This window comes from Plectropomus leopardus, chromosome 2, assembly GCF_008729295.1.
Source record: "Plectropomus leopardus isolate mb chromosome 2, YSFRI_Pleo_2.0, whole genome shotgun sequence".
Classification (NCBI taxonomy): domain Eukaryota; kingdom Metazoa; phylum Chordata; class Actinopteri; order Perciformes; family Serranidae; genus Plectropomus; species Plectropomus leopardus.
Genome location: NC_056464.1, coordinates 19,946,108 through 19,966,805, shown reverse-complemented (window position 1 = coordinate 19,966,805; position 20,698 = coordinate 19,946,108). Strand labels below are relative to the sequence as shown.

Here is a 20,698-nt window from a genome sequence, read left to right as displayed (position 1 = left end):
GTTTGGCATTAAAGAAAGAGCTTAATAAGTTATTAGGCTCCAGCTCCCTAACAACGTGTCCCACTGCCATCCACAATTTGTTACATCTCTCTGTCTCTGTGGGGATAAAGACAAATAAAAATGAATAAGAACTGTCCTCTGAGTGGAGCAGTAATGATGTAGCCTTGTATAAAAATGTATAATTGAGGTTATTCTTTAACAGATATCTGTATAAAATAATTAATAATTGGAGAGCAATGAAAGGAGTACTTTGAGGAACTCCTGAACCTGACTGTCATGTCCTCCGTAAGAGAGGCAGAGTCTGAAGACTTGTGGGAACTTTTGACCATATCATTGGGAGAGGTCACTGAGATAGTAAACAAACTCAGCAGCAAAGCACCAGGTTTGGATGAGATTTGCCCTGATGCTATGGGCTCTGGACATTATTGGGCTGTCTTGACTGACATGCCTTTTCATTGTCGCATCAAGGTCAGGTACAGTGCCTTTAGAGTGGCAGACTGGGGGGGGCTGGAGGGTGTGTCCCAATCATCAGGGTATCACACTGCTCGGCCTCCCTGTTAAAGTTTAGGTGCACGAAAGGAGGCTCCGACCAATTGTTGAACCTTAAATTCTGGAGGAGCAATGCTGGTCGTGAAACAGCTGACCAGTTCTTCACCCTTGTGAAAGCTGCTGGAGGGGTCATGCGAGTTTGTCCATCCAGTCTACATGTGCTTTGTGGACTTGGAGAAGGATTATGACCGTGTCCCTCGGGGAGTCCTGTGGGGGGTAGGGTCACTGTGGAAATATGGGATATCAGGGGCGCTGTCACAAACCAGTCATTTCCTGTATGACCAAAGTGAGAACTGACAACTTAAAATCAAACGTGTTTCCGGTGGGTGCTGGATTCCGCCAGGGTTGTTTCTTGTCACTGATTCTGTTTGTGATATTCATGGACAGGATCACAAGGCTCCGCCGGAAGGAGGAAGAATTGCATCTTTACTTTTTGCAGGTGATGTGGTTCTGTTGGCTCCATCACACCGTGACCTCCAGCATGCTCTGGGGTTGTTTGCAGCCAGGTGTGAAGCAGTTGGGATTAAAGTCAGCACCTCCAAATCTGACACCATTGTTCTGTTCTGGAAAATGGTGGATTGCCCCTTCTGGGTGGGGAGAGAGTTGCTGCCCCAAGCAAAGGAGTATAGGTATCTCTGGGTCTTGTTCACAAACGAGGATAAAATGGAGCGTGAGATGGTATCTGCAGGGATGCGGGTGTTGCATCGGACTGTCGTGGTAAAGAGGAAGCTATGAGCTTTGGGTAGTGACTGAAAGAATGAGATTGCCGGAACAAGTGGCTAAAATAAGTTTCCTCTGAAAGGTTGCTGGGCTTTAAAATAGGGTGAGGAGCTTGAACATCTAGAGGGAGCTTAAAGTAGAGCTGGTCCTCTTTCGTGTCCAAAGGAGCCAGTTAAGGTGGTTTAGGCATCTGATCAGGATGCCTCCTGAGTGCCTCCATTTAGACGTTTTCCAGTCCAACTGGTAGGAGGCCCTGGGGCAAACCCAGAACACGATGGAGGGATTACATATCCCTCAGCCCATATCTGGCCCGGGAACACCTCAGGGTCCCCCAGGACAAGCTGGAAAGTGTTGCTGGGGAGAGGGACATCTGGAGTGCTTTGCTCAGTCTGCTGCCCCCCTGATTTAGCCCCAGATAAGCAGATGAAAGTGGATGGACTGATGGATGGACAGACAGACAGATGGAAGAAGGGTAACATGAATTTTTGTGCAACAACAATCTATGCGTTTCTGTCAAGTGAACTTTTCATTTGAAAATTTTATTACAGACAGAAAGACACAACCATGGCAATGTGCTGTACCTTACTTCCAATGTCTCACAGCACCAACAATTTCAACCTACAAACATTTCACAAATAGTCTGTGGAAGTGAATGAATTTTGGCTAAAAATGTGTGGTGTAATAAACTGACTATAGAAGAGAACATTATGTTAAAAAGCAATAATCTCAGCGCAGGGTGACAGTAAAATGTTCTGTACAGTATCCAAGGGTAAAAGTGAACATCTTTAAATTGCATTTTAAATCCTAGTCTCAGTGACTTGGAGGCTACTGTGGTGTTACATTACCGGTGCTGATGAATGTTTTTTTGCCTCAGGTTTTAGATTTTTCCCCTCAAAAAACATAATTAAATATGTCCATCCAAAAATTCATACGGCATTAGCTCCTGTAAATACTTCACTTCCTTCCACTACACAAAACAAAGCTGAAATATTCCCAATACTGTCACTGCCATCTTATGCTAGTCATTTAGAGCCAGAGTCTGCGCAGCAACAATCTCTGCAGTATCGAGATCCAACCCATAAACCAAACGTGAGCAGCGCCTTTGATCGCGAGCAAGCTGATTGGCCCAAAACAGCTGCCAATCATTACCTCAATCCCCCTTTTTATTGCATTAATTAACTATTTAAAACCAAACTTAAAAGAAAAAGGAAAATCTGAACAAAGAGCAGCATAATAAGAACTATGTAAAAAGACAAAAACAAGCTTGGGGAAAATGTTTTTGAGGTGTACTTTGAGATTTTAGTTTGGCCCATTTCCCATCTGCTTTCATGGAGGGGGCGGGGTTTATGACCTGTACTGCAACCAGCCACCAGGGGGCGATCAAGATGTTTTGGCTTCACTTTTGGGGAGCTGTTGTGTTGTGAATGCTCCAGCAAATTTTAAACCTAATGTTACTGTAAATCAAGACACCAAAATCGGGTAATGCACACGAATATGTTACAAAAAATTCCTCAGGGCATGACCTTAAAAGTGGGGTACAATAACTGTCACACACAGGCAAAAAGAAGTTATACAATGATCCAAAATAGCCGGCGTCACTGCTTTTTCCCTTGATGTAAATCTTAAACTGAAGTGTCACCTCTAATCTGAACACGAATGGTGGGGATTCACACAGGATTACAATTCGAAATGAAAAATAGAGTTGAACAAATTGTGCCTCTCATTTTCTGCACAACATGTGCAGAGAAAATTACTTAAGAAGATTTAACTAAATGGGGCTGTCTATTATTCTGTCCTGACAGAGTTTAAATATAGGATCAGGAATAATATTTTAAAAATGAGATTACAGTATAACAAAAAGTACAGGCTTCAGAAAGAGAATAAGAAGGCGCAGAAATATGGCATGTTGGTCATGGCATGAACAGCTTTAGATCCACCAACAAGATTACATGACAGATAACCAGCAACAACTGAGAAACTCTCTATCATGCCAGTGTTACATGGCTTCATCTCTTATCTCTTCAGCATCCTCCCTACTCCTCTCCATCCCCCACGGGCTCCATCTTCTCAGCCATCAGTTCAACTGCTTCTCTAGCTCCGTCTTCACCCTCAGGGACCTCCGCCTCTTCTCCATCTCCCCTCTCTTCCCTCTCCTCTCCCGCCTCCTGCTCCTCCTGATCCATGTCAAGCTCTTCAAAGGACGAGCCGCTGCCCATAGACTCGTTCGAGCCTCTCTCGCTGTTGTCCCTCTGCTTAGCGTCTTCATTTGCATCCATTACGTCCCTCAGAGGCAGGGAAGATGCCAGTGAGGCGGCTGTGGAAGCAGCTAGGGATGTCTCTCTACTGTCCCACGGCACACCGCCACTCACTGAACTCACATCACTGTGGGAGTCTGCACCTGCAACATAAACGGGAAAGAGACACAGATAAAATAGGCTCTATGAGTGTGCAAATACAAACTAGAATGATTACAGGTGAGGAAACTCAATTAGCATGGACTACAGGTGTTTGTTTGTTTGTGTGCTGATTTATTTAGTGTTGGATTAACGAAGTCACTACTACCTTCACAATTCAGAAAAGCACACGGAAAATTAAAGTTGTAAAAAATGGTTACTGCATCTCCTAAATGTTTACACTACAACAGAGACAATCTTGGGCATGGCTATTTGGATATTTGAGTAAACATTGGTTGGTATTTCTGCTTATTGGTTCTAAAGCACAACTACAGTGGCTGACAAAGGGCAAAGGGCCTAAAACATTTTCCTTAGGAGAAACGTGCTGCAGCTTCAGACACAATGCTAATTCATAAACACAAGAATCCCCCAAACAAAATACACCAATGGAAATATGCTAATAAAGAAACAATGCAATGAATAAAAACAAAAAAAAAAAAAAAAAAAAAAAACACAAACCTTTAAAACATATGCAACAGGAGAGAAGGCTCTGTATATCCATCTCAAGATCTTCAGGCCTCTGGGGGGTGCGTTAAGTGGCACAGCTTGGTTTTCCACCCAAAAATGGGGATTTATCCCCTAGGATGTCTGTACATCCATTACGTACATACAATCCACCCAGAAGTTGTTGAGACATTTCATAAAAAAACATAAATGTCAACCTCATTGATGATATATTAGAATGGGGACCAATCAGCTGCCAGAGAGATATTGCCCTATAGAGTCACACCACTGGCATGGTAAAACAAACAAACAAACAAACAAACGTAAAGCTGTAGTTGGTAAATTTACAAAAATAACTTTGTTGTATTTGCTCAAACTGGCACTATATTAGCACAGAAATACATAAGACGAATAAGAAAAAAATATTTCTCTGCCTCCTGTTAGCTTCTAATGGCATGTGCAAGAATCCACCGCATGTGTATAATAAACAACCAGAGAACCTTAATTTACACTGTAAAATTAGGCAGTGCCGATCCAATATGAATACAGATTCTGTCACTGCATTTCCTGTTTTTTTCAAACCAAAATGAGAATATTCGTGACTTGCACGCCATGTGAAAAACAGTCATGCAAAAACAAAGCACTGCCCACCAGCCAGAACAAACTTTAAACAGCTAAACAGTACACTAAAATTTGAGGCGAGAAATAGGGCAATGCGGTTACAGAATCTTGACTCATATTTGATCAGCTCTCCCTAATTTATAAGTTGTATACTAGTTACACTAGTTATAAGTTGCGTGAGAGACTCCTTGGCTCTGATTGGTTGTTTTCCAACAGCTGTGGTGGATTCGAACAAATGCCATAAGGAGTACTACCAGGAGAAACATGAAGATTATCTGTCAAGATGTATTAACATTTCCAGCAAAAAATAACTTTGTTATATACAATAACTAACATTATTATTATGCGTGTAATAAACCTCATTAAAGATGATGCAAGGGTGTTAAGATGTGTGTGTATATGCATTTTCATTCTCTGTCTTTTGTGTTATGAAACTATTATTCTTCGGTCACTTAAAATTCATCAGTTCTGAATCTTTGAGTCACTTTAATATCATTATACCAACCTCGCTTGAACCCTGTTATTAAAGCTCATCAGCAGTCTGTGTGTCAGCTGAGCTCAGAGGAACCAGATTATTATTGCTAAAGAGAGAAGAGATATTTCATATGAACTCAGAGACCAGTCATGGCCAAGTTAGCGACATTACTTGAATCTAATGTTCCTGTATTGTGCTACTATGCAGCTACTAACTAAAGCTTTACAAGGAGGGAACAGTTATGCTGCTGCTGTCTGAAACACATATCTGAAACAATCATGAACAGTGTCCATTAGCGTAACTGATGGAGATTTCTCACCCACATGATCAGCTTGCTAATGCCTTCACTCTAACCCTGATTCTAAGTGGCCTTTGATCTACGATTTTCCGTTTGCGAATAGCCATTCATTATCTCTTACTACTGTTATTTTTCGGTGTTACTGTGTTAGTGAACCAGGAGTTAAATGCTCTAATGTTTTGAGCAGAAGCATAGTAATTGCAGGAAAAGCCAGCGATATGAAAATCTGAAAAGAAAGGTAGAAATAAATTAAGGTTGCTGAAAAGAGCAGCACTCTTTGTCAGGTAGGTCAAAAATAAAAAAAAAAACTACTAGAACTGAAATGAGGGAGAGAAATGAAAGAAATGAGGCCTTTGTTGGTCATACTGCCTAAAATTACAAATGAAAATAGGAATCAAGGCTCATAAATGTAACATCTCCCACCTACACAACAAATATTACTCAGTGAGCTTTCTGCAGAGGAGACGTCAGAGGCAGGATGGAAGAAAATGCCAACACTTGCTCTGCAAAAAAAAAAAACAGACTTTGAAACCTCAATGCCAAATTCTGGGTTAAAGTTTTTCCAATTTATGACTGTGTTTGTTTTATCTGACCACTTCTCCTTTCCAGCTCTTGTGCAACATACTGACGTTTTTCCTATTTTTGTGTGTCCCTAATATATTATTTGATTTAAGAAGAACAGCCTCGATATAAAACATCCTCTATAGATATAATTTGACTTGAGCTGACTTCAACATCCCACAAGACACTAAAATACTATTGTCCGAGCCTTTTCCCTGCTGCTTTCACACTCCAAATAAATCTCATCCACACTTCAAAGTGTGTTTGCACTAAATGTGTCATCTGGGACCCAAATACAATAAACAGGGAGTATTTGAGCTCCCCGCTGAGGCCAGTCTTTCCTTTTCATTCAGTCACATCTCAGTACCACTCAGCAATCTAATTATCACATCTGGCAGATCTGATCCTGTCTGCATGACGAATATCATATATGAGAAGTCCATTTAGGTTATTTATAATATCTGTTTATGAGTCTGTTGATTAGCCAGCCGGTCCAAACAAAACCACTGGGAATAATCTATGGTAGATCAGATCCACTATAAATGTGATGTGACTGAGTGGTTTAAAATGCATATGATTGTAGGTTGCAATTTATATTTCATTTGCACATTGCAGTTAAAGTACTTTTCCAGAGAGACTCATTTTACAATACAAGGAATTTTACGGGAAATAATGGGTCTATTTAGGGTAATTGGGTGGACAGCCCCCGAAGGAAGAGCCTCAACACACTGGACAACTTTCACCCCCTCTACAACTGCTAGCAAGTGCTGAAATTGGTACCCTGGTTGAAGCCAGCTGTGCCTCTGAAAGTCTTTTAGATAACATTTGCCTAAATTAGTTGCTAAATTGGGCCCATTGGGATTATTAGCAGAGAATCAAGGTCTTGTTCTTCCAACTGTTTGGAACAGAGGAAAGGATTTTTTTAAGGTGGTAATTAGAGACGGATTGGGCTGAGGCATGCTGAGACCTCAGAAAATCGGAGTGTGAGTGGATGACGAGAAAGATGTGACAATAAAATGTATAAACAGGAGTTAAAAGATGATACAGATGTTTGCAAATAAGAGCTAGAAAAAGGAGCTTATAAGAATATTCATCCTAAAATATACACATGTATTGCTGCACATCATAAACAGTGTTATTATAAAAAAAAGAATTTGTTTCCATCCAAATTTAGCACAAATTCCTAGAAATCAGGCAAAAGAAAATGCACATAAATGCGCACTCCATGCACTACTGTTATGTGAATATTAGGAGAGGGACACATTAAAATTCACATTTGGTGGCACTTTTTTTTCCAGATGGAAGCCATTAAATCATAAAAGATGTGACTTAAAAAGTAGAAGATGTGACTTAAAGAACAGCAGTCAGATTTCAAACAAACAAACAAACAAAAACAATAGGGAAAACATGATGTAAAAATGGCATTTATTTATTTCATTGAGGAAGGTTACATTCTCCTCATCAGATGTCCGCACCTCCGCACAGATCTGATGTTTCTGGCTGCTGGGACTTTTTGTCTCAGATGTTGACCTCTTCTTTGCACAGTGAAGGAGAAGATTAAGCGGACTTTTACCCAGATCCTTCATGTCATAATTTATTCTCTTTCGGTTGCACTTCATTGCATTTAGCTTTCATTGATACGCCGAAATTTTTCACCGCAGCTGAGGACAAAAAACCTTTTTTTATTTTATCCTTCTTAAAATTTCTGGCACAATAAAAGTTGGCTGGAAATGCAATTAATATCTCCTTCTAAACCTGACATACTTTATGCATTGCAATGCTTCATACAGTTGCAGACTTGTACTGGTTGTGTGGACGTGCACACAGTTCCATTCATACTACAATTTAGGATCCCCATCAGTCTGGCTTTCCACGCATGCACAATTCCTGGTGGAGTATTGGCAGATCATATCGCACAAGAAACTAACATATGTTTCCTTCGTCTTCTTGGCAAACCAGCTAAAGTCACATGCGTCCATACTGAATTGGTATGTGGAACAAGTGTCATTTTAACTGGAGCATGCACTGTTGGTGTGCTTGCTATATGCATAGTCTGCATGATCAAAAATTTTGGTCTGCACGCAGATGTTCACATTGAGGTCCATGTAGACCCTCAAGGACATGGGCAGATGATGACATTTACATAATGTGGACCAAAGTGGATCATCATGGACACAAAGATGCAGTAATTAGCCATAAGTGAGCAGGGTTTGTATGGCCACATGTGACAGACAGTGTTACCTCCCACAATAATCACGCACTTTAATAAGGCATTATTACCAAATGATGTGTAATTATACAGTGATTACAAACAGACCATTAGTTACTGCACAAGTACAATTAGCAACTATTTGACAAGTTTAACAAGCCAATATTTTGTAAGGCTGTACCTTAGCTGGGTCCAATAAGTCCACTGTGACTGTCTGTGATGATCAGACCATTCAACAGTGGGATAAATGGTGTAAAAATGAAGCCCACTGGCCTGTTTTACACTGAGGCCGATTGGCGTCCTCAAAAGATTAACAAGCTTCTCGCAGCACAAACAGTGGATGCTGCGATCACAACATTATTATAAAAGTGTTTTCATTTTGTTTGGGTGTTTACTCACTCTCAGTGTGCTGTAATCGTAGAAGCAGGACAAATGTTTGACACAGGGAGAGTTTATGGTCGAGGCGGTCTATAATGCGGACAGCAGAGTTAAGGGATGAAAAGTCGAAGGCAATCTCCCAGGTGCCAAAGCGGGATATCCACCGCTGGCTTGTCAGACAAAGCTTAGCTCCACTGATTGATCTGTCTCTCATTAAGAAAGCTTAGCTGTGTCTGGGAACATAAACACACTTACACAGTCTCCATCTCTGACAGCGGCTGATGAGTCCTATTACTCATGTAATACACCAGCACAAAATCAAAACTATACAGAAAGACCAGCCATGATGTAGGAACACTGCTCACAAATAGGCGACATTCATCCAGCCTCACACCTGCCTTCCTGTTGTTGTGTAACATTTCATACCTGAGCTGACGGTGCAAATGTTGAACTCTTTGGAAAATGCACACCTCAACAAAAACATCAGTTTCTTCATTTGAAAGAAAGTAAAACTCATATTAAGAAATTCAACAAAACTTTCCAAAGAAACAACCAAGATTAGTATACACTGCAATTTTGACAAGTGGGTCCTGCAAACGCACAATATACAGTACAGCCGTGTAGAGTCTGATAAAAGCAACACTTCACAAGAGCAATTTGGTCACTCTTGAAACTCCATTTATGTTTCTGCTACCGCCAATCACACAATAGCTCCTTCTCAGCTCTTTTGTTAACAGCAAAGAGGCCTTGGGTGTTGAGTGGTCCAAGGGAGCATAAACACATTCCTTAAAGAGAGCCTAAAGCATATGTGAAAAAGAATAAACACCTCGTACCAGGAGGGACTGAAGTTTTTTCTAGACAGCCAACAGTTGCTGTTGTTTTGATTTTTTTTTTTTTTTTTTTTTTAAGATTATTTTTTGGGCATTTTTTAGCCTTTATTAGACAGGACAGATGGCTGGCGTGAAAGAGGGAGAGAGAGAAGGGACGACATGCAGCAAAGGGCCACGAGCAGGAGTCGAACCCGAGGCCACTGCGGCAAGGACACTGCCTTCATTCATTGGGCGCCTGCTTTCTCAACTCTGCCATCGGACGCCCCAGTTGTAGTTTTTTTTTATTATTGTTATTATCCTTTCTATTTTTTATTTATTTTTTACATTATTTGGTGGATTTTTTATTACATTATTAGTATTACTATTATGATGATGATGATGATGATGATCATCATCATCATCATCATCATCAGGTATTTTCCCCTCATTGTTATCTGCTAAGTCTTATATAGCTCTTCTGTCTCTATTTCATCAGTTACAAATATAGACACACGCATACACATACACGTGTGTCCTACATAGCCACCCTGAGAAATAACTGGTTTTTTTTTTTTATTTATAACACCAAGAATGCTGTTATATTGAATTTATTTATTTATTTTTATACATTTTTTGTTGTTTTGTCTCATTTTGTCTACATTCTAATTTCGACCTGCTCCTCTGTATGTGCTGCGAGTCAGGACCTCATTTCAGTGTACTACCCCTTGGACCAACATAAAAATAATCCAGTGTTCTATCATATTATAAAAGAAAGCCTTTTAATGCTTTAAATGTGCGTATTTGACATGTTTTTTGCTGTCAATCATCTACATTATGATCTCAAACGATCCTGTTTATCTAACCTAATCCTTATTTGAACTCTTCCCTCTTTTTCATTCTCTGTGATATATATGAGTTTGACTTTTACCATAAGATTCTTATTGTTGCAGTCACTGCCTTTAGCTATTTTTTTTATTAAATCAGGATATTAATTTTATCCAACACAGTTAAAGGACAGCGCTCCATGCGTAATGACATTTCACCTTTAGCTACCACACCCAACCCCCTGCATGGGACTCTGACACGCTCCCAGGAAGTTATTCTGTGCACAGTAACCTCTCTTTAGGCCTGTCAGGCTACCCCCTTCAGACCAACTGAGTGCTGAACAATGAGACAACCTTTGAAAGTAAAATTAATGATTTTCCCTGTTAAAATGTTGTTTGTTGACAGGATTGTTTTTCATATGATTCCTTTGTTTAGAGGGGTCTGAGGATGTACCCAGAATGCCAACATTATGGATGCATTAAAAAATGTGAGAAATAATAACCCAAATTATATAATCAATTCTTTTTTTCTTTGTTTAATGTGAATGATTTGATTTGTTATATTTTCTCTTTTCATGTATAGAAGAAATCAACAATAAACTGCTGGCGGAGGGGGGGTGCTTTTGGATCCCAGTGCCACCAACATCAGTACAGGTTTTTGACTAACCACTACGAACACTTGGATTATGTTGCATGAGCAGTTAGTGTTCATATCACATCCGCTCTGGAACTGTCGGCTTCACTTCACTGTCCATCATGAGTTAGACAATAAACATGCTCTCTCTTATAATATTGTGCATCCTGCAGCTTGATGAAATTTATCAGCTCATCTGAACAAAACCCGCCAAGCTCCACTTTGATTAAAAGCTTGTGACAGTCAACACAATGTGCTCAACAAAAGCTGTGTATTTATTAAACATTGCCAAATTCAAATTATCGTTCAAACCATTTCAAGTTCAATGGAGAAACTGTTCACCTCTTGTATGGTTTCTGGTTTATGAGATTGTGAGGGTATATTTCTGGATTAAACAGAAAACAGTGAAGACTGCATTTGTGTGTGTGCATGCATGTGTGTGTGTGAGTGAGTGAAACAGAGAGCGAGAGAAACCACCATTAAAAGATTATAAAACACGATCAACTCTGTTTTATCTGAATTGCTGTGGTGAAATGTTTTCTAACACTTTAGTTCATTCTTATTAACTTTCTCATTTGTTAGAAGAGCCATAATAAAACTTTGTCTCGGTCTGGTGACCAGTCTGCTGACAAACTAATTTAAAGTTGTGAATAGCCTTGACTCTCAGTTCAACAGAAAGTCAGCGGCACCACAGCTGACAATTGTGCTGTTTCTGTCTGAAGAATGGCCTTTACCTGTCTCTGGCTACAATGGAGACCCCAACATGCCAAAGACCCGTGAGCACACAGAGATCACGTAAGACCTTCTTCGTGATACACTGTCTGCTGTGTTTTACAAGACATTTAACATGATCTAAGCTCAAAGAAGACAGCAGCTGATGCAAAACCAGCCCACTTCCACCCACTCTGTTGCACCGAACCAACACCACCTTCTTTCTCTAGTGATTTGTACAATAACAAAGTCAATACTGCCACGAGTCCAGCCTACAGGTCCAGCAAGTTTGAAAGAATAATAGTAGCAGAGAAGACATTACGCTTGAAGACACATACTTGTAGTGACAGAACAATTACAGAGTCTCGTATATCACATGCGTTCAGAGATCAAGGGCAGGAGGGGAGTCAGTGCGGGTTGGACAAAATAAAAGTTGCCACACATTTCCTCTTTTTTTGCTTCTGACTGACAAGCTATAATCTCAAAAGAGCAGAAACCTGTGTTTCTATTAACTCGCTTCATTAGACTGGAAAAGAGATTAGATTCAATGACAAAATAGCACAAAAAAATACTTGCTATTGGATGATCACCTTTTTTTTTTTTTTTTTTTTTACTTTTTGGGGGCAACACCCCCCCAAGGGAAAACTTTTTAATATACAGTATAAATATAGATATTACCATTTAACTTCCCCCAACTGATTACTTACATTCAATTATTTTTTGTATTAGAGGTTTCTTAAAATTATATGCGCAAATATGCAAATGAAGCTCATTCTAATTAAAAATTCACTAATTTGCATACATTTCCAAAACAAAAACCTGAACATCAGATAAAGCTTGGTGCAAACTTCTTGTTGCAGTTTGTTTACCCATTTGTCATGGTTTGGGGGTTTTGTCATACTGTGGACTGTTTGGGGGTTTTTTGTTTTCTGTTTTTTCCTTGTTTCTAGTTACTGATGTTGTTTCCTGTTTTATTGTGTATTTTTACTCCTTGTGTGTCACCTGTGCTTTGTCTCCCTGTCTCCCTGTCTCTCTATTTCTCTGTGTGTCTCTGTGTCTCTCATACAGAACGAACTGACCAGTCATGGACCCAGCAGAGCAATTTCTTGCCATTCCCTTTTCCAATCCCTTCTGGGGAACCTGCCTGGTTTTAGGGGTCCTCAATCCTTAAAAAAGACTCCCAAGCCACTCAAAAACAACGTCCACTCTGATCCTCCCAGACATCAGCTCAAGCCCCAGCCCGATGTGCCCCCCACCCAGCTTACCAGCCACCAGCTTCCCTGATGGCCGGCTAGCCTCCTGCCCTCTCCTCGCTTTTAGTAAAGCTCGCTTTTAGTAAACCTCACCTTTAGTTTATACTTCTGGCTCCCTTTTTATTTGTTCTGGTCCTCATCTTGCATCCACACCTGGGACCATTGGACTCAATGATTTTTGCAGAGAGAATTTTATATCTATGTAATTTATATCTGCAAAAATCCTGTTAACAGCCATAAGAAATATCAATTTTAGCCCCATTTTTTTGAATAAAATCCAGCTGTGAATGATATATAATATAACCCCACTCTGAAAACCTTCAGAATATAGATAGATAGATAGAAGAAACTGGAGCATATCGGTGCATGGAGGTGCTACTGAATTGGAGATTTCCAGCTTAGAGGAGGAGAACAACTCTTTATGTATTGATAAATTTCCAAATTTTTTTTAGCAAAAAAATACACTGTAAGTATAAAGGGTAAAGATTTTTACTAATTGATAACACCATAAAACTTTCCCACTTGATAACTTGAAGGAAGACAATATGTTTTTTATTACATGTTTTCTGGAATGTTATGTTTTCGATATGCAGATAATGCATTATCTAATTGAATATGCACCTTTAGCATACATTTACATACATTTACAGAGGAGAATTTTGAACTTAAATAAACACTTGTATTTTGGATCTTTTATTTCAACACGTCTAAAAGATGACATGTTATGGAAGCAAAACCTGAAAGCTGTGCATCAAAAAAAAAGTTTTCATCTTGGTTGTATTACCTTATCAAAACATCTGTTTGCAGTTCAACAGACAACATTTTTTTAGTAGCTGGAATTTTGTTGTCAGGGAGAGCTTTTTAGCTTACGCTGTCAATTATTTCCTAATGAGGGCTCAACAGTAACAACAGTGTTTGATTGGAATAAACAAAATACACAGCATTACCTGTAATGTCAGTTCCTCTGTCCTCGTCAGAGTCCTCTTCTTTAACATCTGTTTTAACCTCCTCCTTCATCTCTGGAACAAAGAAGTCCGTCTGTCGAGACAGTGGAACCATATAGTTGGTGACATCTGAGCCACAGATCTCAATAGTTGGGAATGCACACAGCTTCCTCTCCTGCAGAAGAAAACAACATAAAGTTAATAGTTATATGTAAAGCCTAACATAAGCCATTGTTATATAGTTGCTGTGTGTGTACTCCTTTAGCAGTGCTGGGGAAAAAAAAAGTTAGTAAAGCCTGAGTATCAGCTGAAGTTGGCACAACAGAGCTTCACTAACTTTTACAGGTCCCTACAATTAAGATGGTGTTAACCTTTCATAATTACATTGTGCTGGGATTGGAAAGAAACACAGACGAGCACGTAAGTTATTATAAACTGCGACAAGCATGATGTAATAAGAAAGAGCTGATAAGACTGAACATTTAGGTAGAAATTCTTTCAGTGTGTTTATGAGAGGCCCTCCTATTCTGCCCAGTCAACTGCTTCATACTCAGCCTTTTAACAAATTTGACATGTAAAATTACAGATGATTTAGATAACTACAATGGTCTTAGATCGGCCGAAAATATAACAGATTGTGTAGCTTTAAAATGTCTCCATTTTGCTGACATAACACTATGTCTTTGGCACATTAATATGAATATGCCCACCCATGTGAGTCCATTAAAGTTGCATTACCATCCACATCTATGTGTCTACATTTGCACCCTCCTATGGTGTGTGTAGAAAGTGGAGGGTTTATAAATATTATACTATATTTTCTCTAAAGAGGACATTAGCCTTGCATAATTTTGCTTCATGCTTTCATATAGTTCCTGAGGGATTGCAGAGGCGTGAGCTCTGCAATGGGATGTCAGAGTGCAGCTGGAGCAGAGCTGGGTGGGCTGCGCACACCGGTCTCAGCTATGATCGGTCGCAAAGTGACACATGAATGTTTCAGTATGAGATACAATGCTGGAATACATGATCAAAATAGGCATGACAGTATAACAAACTTAAGCAGTGCAAGTGCTACAAAATCTAATTAACACAAAAGTTTGTACAGTTTTACTTTAGAAGGTTTTATTCTCCAGTATTTGGTCATATAGCCAGTGTTAAAATGTTACTTCTCCTGTGGATGGAAAATTATACTTCAGCATAGTTTTACTTTTATTAATGCTGTTCCTATTTTGTCCAAACTCTTCATAACATACTGTAAGTATGGATAGCACTTATTTCCTCATTTCTATCACATTTCTAATATCTTAACAATAACTGACAAAGCCGTTTATTGGCTATAGTGGTGAAAGACGTATTCAGGTCACCTATAAAGTGTCAGTAACACAAGATAAAAACACTCCATTAGAAGTCAAATCTGTCATTCAACAATCATTACTCATATCTCAAAATTACTCAGGTATAACTGCATAATTATTTTCAGCAAAATGTATCACAAGTTTAAAAAGTGTAAGTTCACTGCAGAAAATGGCTATATAGTGATAAATTATTGAATCACTGATGCATTATTAGTGTAAGCAGAATTTAGCGTATTGTAGTTGGTTAAGTTGGAGCTAATTTTAGCTACTTTATGTACTATTCAGTAATTTAATGTATAACAGAGCAAAGTGTTTGATTTCCAGTACCTTTATATTACACTTCAAGAGAAACTATGCCCACATATATATTTCCAATGGTAAAAGACAGTCTGAAAATATTAGCAAACTTGAACAACTTTCAAATCCAAAAACTAGAGTGCTAAAACTCAAATTTGGGTTGACATAGGGTATAAAATCTGGAGCTGCTCCATAGATAAAGAACTGGGAGGATGACACTGGGAGCAGCCAGGGTTATGTTCTGAGTGTACATTTTCTGTTACAGAGCTCCTGAACATTACAACAGATTAAAGCTCATTTGGATATGAAAAAGAGAATGAAACCAAATCGAGTTCCCGTTTACTGTATAAGGAGCAGCTCAAGACTTTATAAACGCTGAGGTCACAAGTTTGAGACTTTGGGCTAGGAAAATGCTAGGTCGGGCGCTGGGTGTTAGTCTTGTGTCTACTCTGTGCCAACTTTAAAAGGGAGCAAAGGCAGGTTGTTTCTGAAGTTGCTAAGTGACCATAATCAACACAGTAACACAGCCTACCAATACATCTCAAGTTTTGAGGTGATCGTCTTCCAGCCATTGTTGTTTATGTGTGTATTTCGCCTAAAATGTAGTGTGTAGAACAGATGTAAAGCTCGTAGCCCTGCGCTAAAACCTTACAACTTCTTACATTGCACTGATTTAAGAGGGAAGACATCGACCGCCTACTGGCTGTGATTGCATTTCTGGTCACATGGCATGTGATGCTGCTTCCCAAAAGTTAAACTTTGTTCATTTAAGGGCGCATTGGGTGACCTTATGTCTCTGGTTTCTGGCTTTGAGAGAGTAGTTCATGTTCACTAATATTGATTGAACTTTGCAAGACCATGGAAATAACAGATTGGATTTCTTAATTCAGGCAGTTTTTCCTTTAATTTAAGTGCATGAGTTAATGTCCTAAGTTAATTTCATCATTAATACACTAAACATATATCCTTATTGTACAGACTTTATTGGTGATTGAGCATCACAAATGTAATATCCTCTACTTTACAAGAAAGACTTCAAGCTCAATTCTTCATTTCAACCTCTCACGCCTAAAGTGACCATTTGCACAAATTAAAGTGCCGTGCTTTTAAGAAGCAGTTTATCCAAATCTTACTTTCTTTAACAGATACTGTATTATCTCTGATAAGTTTCATTTCCATAAAGTCTCTCCTGGATAAATGTCTTTTTTCTTCAAATAGTACTTTTATGTTTGACTTCTCTTTGTTCGGGACCTCTTGTGGTTTTTCTTACATATCCTTTCCCACGTGATCACATTCTACTACGCAATATAACTCCCTTTTCTGGAATTTTTATTCTCATGCTGGTTGGCCCCTTGCTGCGTGAAAGCTCTCAGAATTTCATAACCACCTCGTCTCCAAATTGAAGTGAATGTAAAGACTTCCAATGTTGCCATGGTTGTGCGACAAATAGGGCTTTTATGGGCTATTCCGAGAGGGCAAGAAACTCGTTGGATGGTCTCAGGCCAGTCAGCTGACTCATTTTCCTCCAGGTCAGGGTGATCTAGGCTGATTGATTGGTTTTAATCTCATCCTCTGCAAAATAAGACTGTAGGAGTTGGTATGAATCACCTGGCTGCTACACACGGGGGCTCCAGCCCTGGGGCTGCCTATGCAAATGAGTACCCATCTCCTTGAACCTGCTCCGATAATGAGCAGGGAAAACTAGACAAAGACGGTTCACTATACTGTAGGTGCACAGTCATACACACATAGACACACACACATCTCCAAGGGATACTGTCACAGATGAGAGAAGAGAAACAGCATGTGAGAGAGATGTGTACCAATATATTTGTGCAAAACTGACAGTAACTTTTACCTTGTTAAAACAGGAACTTGTTCATCATTATCATATTCTCTCAGTGTAAGAGGTTTCAGTCCTTATGCCAGGAGGGACTGCAGGATTTCATTTCCACCAGACATCAGGTGATTTGACTGATTAACATCACCATAGACCATGGAGGAGGAGCTCGTCATGAAATCACCTCACATTATCTCTGGTAAAATTGAAAAATACGGCATATTCTCAGCCCTCCATGACAGTGTGAGACCTCTCGCTCTGCTGCATGCATGGATTTTTCGCCTTCAGCTCAGGAAATGACAAATTTCGCTACCAACTCAAAATATTTTTTTTTGTAGCCGTAGGTAATTAGTGCTGCTTTGACATTACTGTGGCATGTGAAGCTGAGTAGGCCATGCTGAGAAAACTCTTTTGGATGACTAGGTTATGCATCACTCTGGTACATATTTTCAGTAATTTAGTTGGCGACACTTTCATTGAAAAAGCATCTCAGTTTTAACTGGACTTGATCAATTTTAATATTTTTTGATAGGATATGGTCCTATGGTCTGCTGGCCAAGTTTAGGCCACATTGTTGTTTACATATCTTCCAAGCACTGCAATATAATGGTTAGTTAAGGGAAAATAGTATGTCTCAAGCACTGTCATTTTGTGATTATCTTTCTATCAGTGGCATATACTTGATCTCACTCTGACTGGCAGCTCAGCTCAGCAGATGAGAAGAGTAATGGATCTGAGGAAAGTAAGAAAACAACTAAATTCAAGAGGGCATGAGATTGTAACAAACCTCTTATATTAGGTGAGATTATTTTTAGCCATTGAGCTCTTCGAGTTGTTAATGTCCTACATCTTGAATCCCTCCGGTCCGATAACAAATACAGACTACCATTGCCGGCTGGTATACGGTTATTTCCTCTCACGCAGGAGCAGAATGTATGTGCAAGTTGACCATTGGCTGTAGTCTTTTAGTGTGTTATAGGGCAACTTCTTGGCCGAGTAACAAGCAACATAAGGTGGCACAACAGTTGGCCTTCTTTGCATTAGTTCTTTGATGTCTGTTTGGTTTCTCTTGGACATAAGAAGGCTACGAGTTGTGCATCACTTTTTAATAACCATGTTTGATGTGTACTGTTTTAACATTTTACAACTTGTGCTACAAACATACGTTTCTATGCAAATAATTTGTGTTACAGACACATTTCTGCCAGTACAAGATATTTCAAGAGCTGTAAAGGTGTTTTTTTTGTTTGTTGTTGTTTTTTGCAGTATCATGTCGGTTTTTTTTTAAACTCATTCTTACCTTCCCTTCTAACCAAATTCACTCCAAACTTAAGTGTTAAAGTAGAATACCTGAGGATATATTTTTCAATGTTTAATCTGTAATAATGATTTTAGTTCAACTTTCTGTTGATATCCAAAGTTTTGCCCTTTGATGTATTTCAAAGAACTCTGTGACTCCACATGTGAATATTAGGGTATTCCTTATCACTCCCTGTATTGTTGACATGATGAATTGCTTCAAAATAGATGGCAATTTATACATAATTAACCCTGCACCCATGTGTGTTTGAAAAAGCTGTCACTGTCAAATGAAAACAGACCTACACATGTAAACCAAACTGTTATTCAACCTCTTTAAATAATATTACAACTCTACATAAGATCGTCCTTCCATTAGAAAGTACTGATAGAAATCTATTTATTTTATCCTTGTTATTCACCGTCTTATGTGACAACCGAAAAAAAAGAAAAAAGGAAAACACGGCTAACATCTACTGTAAAACGTCAATAAGCTGATCTAAGCAGAAGTTATTTTTCTGACCAATAATCCATATTTACTTTCACCAGGGAAATTAATAAAGAAATACCAGATAGATTAACTGCCCTGCTGTAATCAAAACTTGCTCCTGGCTTGAATGTTTTAATTATACAACATGAAAGGTGTTCTATTGTTTCCCTCTGCCGTTTACTGGTCTCAGCTTCCCACGTCTGCTGTCTGATTGGGTGCCATCTATTTCCCTAACGCCTCTCATGGAGTCAACATGCATCCACTTAACCTGCATCTGTGTCCGGGAGCTGCTGCATTTCAAACGTGCTTTCCTGCAGGGTACAAAGGCATTTGCGACTGAACCGTCTTAAACAGGTCAGTCGTTCCTCCCTGCTGCCTCAGAGCAGACTCAGTCACACTGATGAACTAGTTGGTACGGCACTATTAAACCCATGCTTTCCACAGAGCATTACCTGTTCCTAACCTTACAGTGGCTCTACAAAATGGGTCACTTTCAGTCCTGGCCCCTCTCTCTATGTTATGCAACCTCGCACTTAATAATTAATGACCTTGCAGCACTGAGGTGTTTTGTCTATTAAATGTATTACATTCAAATTGTTGGAGAAGAAGTGATCCTATTATTATACAAAAACACCCTTCAATTTATTTCAAATGGCACTGCCTTTTATTTCATGATAAAATCCCCACAGCTATGGTGTTGCGCCTGCAAGAAAAACTGAAAATTATGTTGATTTCTTTTTTCTTTTTTTTTTTTTAATTATGTGCAATCAAGCAATAAAGGCGCACAGGTTTCAATTTCAAGCAAAAAACCACCCCATCTAATGTCATTACTGTGGGTGGTTACAGCCTCTCAGGGCAGGAATGCATTCAAATCAGAGAAATCAGAAAGTGTAGAGTTTGTGAGTAAGTGTTAAAACCACAGCTTTGTGCACAGCTTGAAATAAGGTTTATCTCTTAAGTATTTTTATGACAGGTATGGCAAAAAAAAAGTTAGACAATACAAATTCAAAAGCTTGTTTATACTCAGATATTTTTTCTTGTATGTTTGCATGCTGCATTAGCCCATTTTGCATATCAATGAGCATTTACAGCAGTTTTGCATCAAATATCTCAAATGTTTTTCTTTGATCTGTTCCGAAACCTGTTCTTTAAACATATCATTATCATAGGTCTCGTGTGGCTTTATAGTGTCTTTGACCCCTCTGCTCCGATAGCAATACCAATAAGAGGAAAGTAAACAGAGATAACAACACCCCTCGAGCTTGATTTACTGCATCGCTCAACTAACCCTGACATATAAACATGGTCAGAAAGTAACTGGGCTATAGGTACAACAGACAAGCTCAATACTGACACTGCATATTGTATTTCAGCCCTTCATGCATGAAATATATTCAATCCTCTCAGGTCTGATAAATAACACTGACACAACATTCTTAAAGGGATGGTTCACCCAAAAACAAAATAAATTATATAAATTCACCTAGTGTTTGTATGCTTACAGAAAATATTTTCCCTTAAGTGGCAATAAGGA

The 20,698-nt window shown here is 39.1% G+C and overlaps 1 protein-coding gene across 1 annotated transcript in view; it reads right to left on the bottom strand.

The window, feature by feature from the left end:
- Positions 1-2,608: 2,608 nt before the first annotated feature.
- Positions 2,609-20,698, bottom strand: part of tex264a (testis expressed 264, ER-phagy receptor a) — an 84,943-nt gene continuing 66,853 nt past the window's right edge. The window contains exons 3-4 of the mRNA XM_042504257.1: positions 13,887-14,058; positions 2,609-3,667 (exon numbers count right to left, since the gene is read on the bottom strand). Of these exons, the coding sequence (XP_042360191.1) occupies positions 3,303-3,667; positions 13,887-14,058 (537 nt within the window). The 3' untranslated portion in view covers positions 2,609-3,302. The remainder of the gene's footprint in view (positions 3,668-13,886; positions 14,059-20,698) is intronic.